This window comes from Temnothorax longispinosus, chromosome 9 (genome assembly GCF_030848805.1).
Source record: "Temnothorax longispinosus isolate EJ_2023e chromosome 9, Tlon_JGU_v1, whole genome shotgun sequence".
In the NCBI taxonomy this organism is placed as follows: Eukaryota; Metazoa; Arthropoda; class Insecta; order Hymenoptera; family Formicidae; genus Temnothorax; species Temnothorax longispinosus.
In genome coordinates, this window is record NC_092366.1 from 9,601,903 (window position 1) to 9,609,568 (window position 7,666).

At 32.0% G+C, this 7,666-nt stretch overlaps 2 protein-coding genes across 2 annotated transcripts in view; both read left to right on the forward strand.

The window, feature by feature from the left end:
- The window catches only part of LOC139819231 (uncharacterized), a 4,041-nt gene extending 1,079 nt beyond the window's left edge, over nt 1-2,962 (forward strand). Inside the window, exon 2 of the mRNA XM_071788435.1 lies at nt 36-2,962. Within this exon, the coding sequence (XP_071644536.1) occupies nt 36-2,962 (2,927 nt within the window). The remainder of the gene's footprint in view (nt 1-35) is intronic.
- On the forward strand, nt 2,944-6,286 carry LOC139819442 (uncharacterized). The gene is made up of 2 exons (XM_071788783.1): nt 2,944-3,525; nt 3,619-6,286. The coding sequence occupies exons 1-2, from the start codon at nt 3,417-3,419 to the stop codon at nt 4,641-4,643; spliced, it is 1,134 nt and encodes a 377-aa protein (XP_071644884.1). The 5' UTR covers nt 2,944-3,416; the 3' UTR covers nt 4,644-6,286.
- Nucleotides 6,287-7,666: the final 1,380 nt, after the last annotated feature.

A 7,666-nucleotide genomic window follows, 5' to 3' on the forward strand; every position in this document is an offset into this window, starting at 1 on the left:
GTTTTCTTTACAAACGTCATTATTAATCGATCCAGATTTTGAAGCACAGGAGACAGAAAATGCTACTGAATCTAATTTGGATGACGAACGCGAATTGAGCCCAAAAAGTCCAACGCAAGAAAACAACGTAGACGCTACTTTAAATAATGAGCGTAAGGCAATGTTAACTCAGGTTCTTGACGAAAGTAATGATTATTGCGATTACGAGCAATATACTGTTTATCCTTTATATGAAAAAAAATTATGTAAAACTGATACCGCCTTATATCAAATGTTAAAAATAGCCGATTTGCCCTTGGACAATCGTGAGAGATCTTTAGATCTATTGTGTTTTCCAGATTTATTTCCTTTTGGTATTGATGGACGACACCAAGCTAGACGGGTTAAACTTCACGATCATGAATTTGATAAATGTTGTTTGATGTCCAAACATCCACAATTCAGATTAAATATACAATTCGTATTTTTTCTGTATAATCTGTACACTTTTCGTCAAATAAATCGTGGTATTTATAGCAAACTATGTACAACTAAGCGTTATACGGCTTCAGAATATTTAGAAGCACTACAGACAGATGTATTAGAATCTGACTTGAGTACAATATTCGCCACTATAAGAAATACGGAACAATACTGGCGTATACCGAGGAGTAATTTAAGATGTATGACGCAAGAATACGGACCTGCGACATGGTTCGTAACATGGAGTCCTGCTGAATGGCTGATGCCTGACTTAGCTGCATATCTTCGTGAAGTAAATGGATGGCCTGACGATTCGACGCCCATTAGTGTACTCGTTGCTAAGGATCCCGTGTCAACGTCAAGGTTTCTTGATAACAAATTCAAAGCGTTCCTTGATTTTATTTGTTCCAAAGATAATCCGATCGGAAAAGTGGCGCATTATTTCTGGCGACGAGAATACCAAGGTAGAGGTATACAACATTTCCATTTATTAATTTGGATTGAAGGTGCGCCAATTATCGGGAAATCTTCTGTTGAAGAAGTTTCTCAATTTATTTTGCAACACATAACTTGTGAAATGCCAGATCCAAATATTTCACCATTGTTATACAGGCGAGTCAATACGCATCAACGACACAAACATAACGATTATTGTCTTCGTTCTAAAAAAGTAGGACGCAAAACGATTCGTGTGTGTCGTTTCGGGTTTCCTCGTCCTGTCACGGAAACGTTGATTTTGAAAGATGTCATAAGTTCGATAGCAGGTAGGAAACGATTGAAACATAGAAGTAGGCTTTATCATGTTCCTCGAAAACATGATGAGATCAATATAAATGATTATCATCCTGTTCTTCTTACGGTATTAGAAGGAAATGTCGATATACAATACGTAAGTGAAACATCCACGTTGCTTACTTGGTATATTACTAAGTACGTAAATAAACCAGGAAAATGTGAAATATCTGATGCTGTCCTTGATAGTAAAAATAAGACAAAGAAATCATTGCGTCAAGAACTTTGGAATTTTACTTTGCGAGCCACGAGTAATAGGGAATGTGGATCTCTTGAAGCCTGTGATGGAATGTGTGGTATTCCTTTATGGGGGACTGATTCAAAAACGACTATAAAATGGTTAGATGTTAATCAGATACGACGTAGAAAAGTTAAAACTTATAAGGAAATTGAAGCTCTTGACGGAGATTCTACAAATATATTTTGTCCATCTATAATAGATGAACATTATCCACGGAGACCGAAAGAATTGGAATCTATGTTTTTATATGAGTTTGTACAGTGGTATGATATTTTGAAAAATAAACCACGAGGTAAAAATATTGAATACTACACGATGGAGAATGGTTATTATCTAAAACGGCGACAGCGTGGATGTCTTATTAATCACTATAAATATAATGTCAATACGCAGCCGGAAAATTATTTCTTTTCATTACTGCTCATGTTTAAACCGTGGCGGAAAATAGAAGATCTTAAAGACGGATGTGATACATATACAGAAGCATTTCACAAGGAAAAGTTATATCTTACGGAAGCATTGCAATATCATGAAAAATTAGAGGAAGTGCAAAAAGCATTTGAAACTGCGAAGCAATTAGTTGAACAATATTTAGATAATTTGGAAAAACAGCATGAGTCTCAAGATGATCCCGATAATCCAATAGGTGTTCAAAATATTGAGGCTGGTGAAGCGATGCAAGATTTTAAGGATCTTGGTGACAAATTAAATCAGGAAATCAATGTATCTGAAATGATTTCAAATCTGAACGCAGATCAAAGAAGAATATTTGACAGAGTCATCAACGCCGTAAAGATATCGCCGGATGACGAACAATTTAAACAATTACTATTATACGTTAGCGGAGAAGGAGGTACTGGTAAAAGTTTCTTAATTAAAACAATTAAATGCTGGATAAAACAAAATCTCCACAAAGATACTGCTGTAACAGCACCTACTGGTATAGCGGCGTTTAATATCGATGCTTTAACAAATCACAGGCAATGGCAGTTACCTGTTGAACATGGTGATCAGTCTCCTAAGTATACACTATTATCTGATCACGTTTTGAAAGTTTTACGAGCAGATCTTAAAGATGTTAGTCTTATTATAATTGATGAAATATCAATGATATCTAATTTAACTTTCATGTATATACATTTACGACTATGTCAAATATTTGATACCATGGATGACGATTTCTTTGGTGGAAAGCATGTTCTTTTATTTGGAGATCTGCTTCAATTACCTCCTGTACGTGAAAATTTTATCTTTGTTCCACTATCAAAAGCAGAATTTAATAAATATATTGGCAGTGTGGGGACTACTCCTGAGGAATGGTTGTGGCAAAAATTTCAATATGATGAATTGACGATCAATATGCGTCAGCAAGGAGATACAGCTTATCGTGAATTACTCTCGAGAGTTCGTATTGGTTTATTGACAACTTCTGATTTGAGATTCTCGAGAAAAGAAGAATATCATTGAAAGGTCAGTCTTTCGATGAAAGATTATACGAATTGTGTAATTATCTTGATAATTTGCCGCCTAACACTGTTTGTTTACTGCCTACTCGTTATTTGTGCGATGTTCTTAACACTGCAATGCTAAGTCGTATTGCTTCGAAAGAAATATTATTAATTGCTCAAGATACGCTTGACTGTGATAATTATATTAAACGAAAGGTACAAAAGCGATTGACGGATAATGAAGACGATGATACCAATACAGCTGGGCTTTTGAAACAAATTACAATTAAAATTGGAGCGAAAGTTATGATAAGACGCAATATTGATGTCACTTTGGGCCTGGTAAATGGTACAATTGCTACAGTTATTTCTGTTGTGCGGGATATATCTACCGATTGTGTAGAAAAGATTAAACTTCTTTTACGTCTGGTTTGGAGTATTGTATTGAAAGAGTAAGTGTCAAGTTTAAAGTAATGGAGAAAGCATATGTTATCAGAAAACAATTTCCCATAACTCTCAGTTATGGCATAACCATTCATAAAAGTCAAGGATTAACCTTGCAAAACGCTGTTATGGATATAGGTAATTCTATATTTAGTTGTGCTCAGTCATATGTTGCGTTATCCCGACTACCGTCTTTGGATGGATTGCATTTAATTAACTTTGATCCTTCAGCTGTAAAAGTAAGTGAAAGAGCTATTAGCGAATATAATCGACTAATACGAACATTTCTACCGCAAGCACAAACGATTCCTATTTCGAAAAAACGTTTTCGAAAAGTAAAAGATGTTCCGTGGACATTGTCGAAAATAATCAATGCCGGTCAAGAGTCAGATCAACAAGTTGGAAAAAGTACTGTTGAGCCGATACCTGTTTTGCAAAATGAAGATGGAGTTTCATGCTACGCAAATTCAGTAATACAATGTTTCTTGCAGTCAAGTATTATTAGGAAAGTGTTGCTTAAAGTTGATAAAGATGATTTAAGTATATTAGCGCATAAATATGACAAACGATTACCTAATTTGAATGCTGATGCGATACGGACAGATTTAGGAGAGCGCTTTACGAGTCGTGGTGATGAAAAACCAGCAAAACGAGACGCTCTTGAATTTCTTATTGCCATTTGCACAAAATATAATTACATAAGAAATTTGGTCGGGCATCAAGTTACTCGTACTACTAAGTGCATTAGCAACTCATGTGGTTATACGACAAAAGATAATATTACTGATAACATAGTTGTTCCAATTTCTATTAATAATTTGAAGAAGAAAAGTTATAATCTTAATAATTTATTGAAGGATACATTTTTAAATTGGGGTCCGTTATATGGAAAAACATGCCAATTTTGTGCAGGAAATCTAGTATTTAGAAATGAATTAACGTTGACGAAAGAAATAGTTATCATTCATTTAATTTTGTTCTCGTCACAGGATAATAAATTAGTGAAAATACCACAGACATTTAATTTAACTGGCATATCAACAACTAAGATATCGATAGCTAAACAGCAGTATAAAGTAATGAATACTATATTTCATCAGGGTACATCTATTGAAGATGGTCATTATACAAGTATGTGTAGAGAAAGGACATTTTGGATTGAATTTGATGATGGAAAAATTATAGAAAATAAACGATGGCCTACAGGTGCTAAAGGTCTTTATATATTATTTTTGGAAAAAGTTGGTAAGAAATAATTTATACAAGCAACGTAATATACATGCATATTTTACATAAAAGCAATGTCCGGCAATGTGTATATATATATATATTTACAACTTCAGACACATTTCTTTATAAGGTGTAATTTTTTTCTGTTAAGATTAAGATGCGTAACACTACAAAAAGGCGTGATATCCGTACAAAATTACCTTTTTCAAAAAAAAAAGGTAAAAAAAGGCGCCAAGTACACGCATAGTAGTACATATGTATTATGTTGTTACCTCGAAAAAAACAAAGTGGTAGTATTATACCTCGAAATAACACCCTGTACATACTGTTTATACAATGCGTAATACTACAAAAAGGCGTGATATCCGTACAAAATTACCTTTTTCAAAAAAAGGTAAAAAAATGCGCCAAGTACACGCATAGTAGTATATATGTATTATGTTGTTACCTCGAAAAAAACAAAGTGGTAGTATTATACCTCGAAATAACACCTTGTACATACTGTTTATACAATGCGTAATATTACAAAAAGGCGTGATATCTGTACAAAATTACCTTTTTTAAAAAAAAGGTAAAGAAAGGCGCCAAGTACACGCATAGTAGTGTATATGTTGTTACCTCGAAAAAAAAACAGTGGTACTATTATACCTCAAAAAAATCTAAGTAACAAGTGGTAGACGTAATCTTTGTATTTCGAAAAATCTCGAAAAAACCTAAGCAGTAGTATCTTTACCTCGAAAAAACCGAAGTAACAAGTGGTAGACGTAATCTTTGTATGTATCTCGAAAAATCTCGAAAAAACCTAAGCAGTAGTATCTTTACCTCGAAAAAACCGAAGTAACAAGTGGTAGACGTAATCTTTGTATCTCGAAAAATCTCGAAAAAAACTAAACAGTAGTATTTTTATTTCCAAATATGTTGTTACCTCGAAAAAAAAACAGTGGTAGACGTGGTAGTATTATACCTCAAAAAAATCTAAGTAACAAGTGGTAGACGTAATCTTTGTATCTTGAAAAATCTCGAAAAAACCTAAACAGTAGTATTTTTATTTCCAAAAAATTATTACTCAAGTGATACACATCACAAAATTACGTTACCTTATCAAAAATGAGTCGCGCTTCAAGTGATCTATTATTTTACAATTACAAAAAAGAAATGATATCTCTTTTTAAATTACAGCGCCAATTACAGAGAACATACACTGAGAAAAAAAATGTGTCAATCCCAAGAAATATTTAGTCCGATACGTTTAGCTAAACATTTTAGTTAGTTAACTAAACATTAGTTGAATTAATTAATTCTTGATTAAAGAAACGAAATAAATTGTTGAAACAATTAATATTTACTTAACTAACTAAAATGTTTAGTTGAACGTATCGAACTAAATATTTCTTGGAATTAACAATTTTTTTTCTCAGTGTATTTTTCGAGATACAAAGATTACCTCTACCACTTGTTACTTAGGTTTTTTTGAGGTACAATATTACCACTGCTTTTCTTCGATTAGAATAAAAGATTGAATCATGAAGAATTACACAGAGGTAACAGTACAAAATACAAATATTTTATTAAAATATTTAAACCCAACAAGGAAATACAAGGTATTTAAATACAAAGTTTATATATGTATTTTAAAAGATTTAATCGCATCGCAAAGAATTACAGAGGTAACAGTACAAAATACAAATATTTTATTAAAATATTTAAACCCAACAAGGAAATACAAGGTATTTAAATACAAAGTTTATATATGTATTTTAAAAGATTTAATCGCATCGCAAAGAATTACAGAGGTAACAGTACAAAAAATAAAAATATTTTATTAAAATACATAAATTTTTCTTGTCAAAAAACTTGGCGCTGCTAGAGAGAGAAAGAGAGAGAGACCTTTTATCCTATACTTAATCATAAGCCGCATTATTCGAGAGAGAAAGAGACCTTTTACAAATGTAAATATTACTTATTCTATACTTATTCTATACTTAATTCTAATCGCTTTAAAAATATAAACTTATCCTAACTTATCCTATACTTCATAAGCCGTCATTCACCGTCACACACACACACACACACACACACACACACACACACACACACACACACACACACACACACATACACTCGCTCGCACATACACACCAGGCTGACCTAATTTTGAGGTCTAGCAGCGCCAAGTTTTTTGACAAGAAAAATTTATGTATTTTAATAAAATATTTTTATTTTTTGTACTGTTACCTCTGTAATTCTTTGCGATGCGATTAAATCTTTTAAAATACATATATAAACTTTGTATTTAAATACCTTGTATTTCCTTGTTGGGTTTAAATATTTTAATAAAATATTTGTATTTTGTACTGTTACCTCTGTAATTCTTTGCGATGCGATTAAATCTTTTAAAATACATATATAAACTTTGTATTTAAATACCTTGTATTTCCTTGTTGGGTTTAAATATTTTAATAAAATATTTGTATTTTGTACTGTTACCTCTGTGTAATTCTTCATGATTCAATCTTTTATTCTAATCGAAGAAAAGCAGTGGTAATATTGTACCTCAAAAAAACCTAAGTAACAAGTGGTAAAGGTAATCTTTGTATCTCGAAAAATACACTGAGAAAAAAAATTGTTAATTCCAAGAAATATTTAGTTCGATACGTTCAACTAAACATTTTAGTTAGTTAAGTAAATATTAATTGTTTCAACAATTTATTTCGTTTCTTTAATCAAGAATTAATTAATTCAACTAATGTTTAGTTAACTAACTAAAATGTTTAGTTGAACGTATCGGACTAAATATTTCTTGGGATTGACACATTTTTTTTCTCAGTGTATGTTCTCTGTAATTGGCGCTGTAATTTAAAAAGAGATATCATTTCTTTTTTGTAATTGTAAAATAATAGATCACTTGAAGCGCGACTCATTTTTGATAAGGTAACGTAATTTTGTGATGTGTATCACTTGAGTAATAATTTTTTGGAAATAAAAATACTACTGTTTAGGTTTTTTCGAGATTTTTCAAGATACAAAGATTACGTCTACCACTTATTAC

Bases quoted from the DNA above. Each gene is read 5' to 3' on its own strand.
- LOC139819442 (XM_071788783.1), top strand. From the start codon at position 3,417: ATGGAGAAAGCATATGTTATCAGAAAACAATTTCCCATAACTCTCAGT. The intron at 3,526-3,618 runs GTAATTCTATAT...TTGATCCTTCAG, and splicing joins AAACGCTGTTATGGATATAG to CTGTAAAAGTAAGTGAAAGA.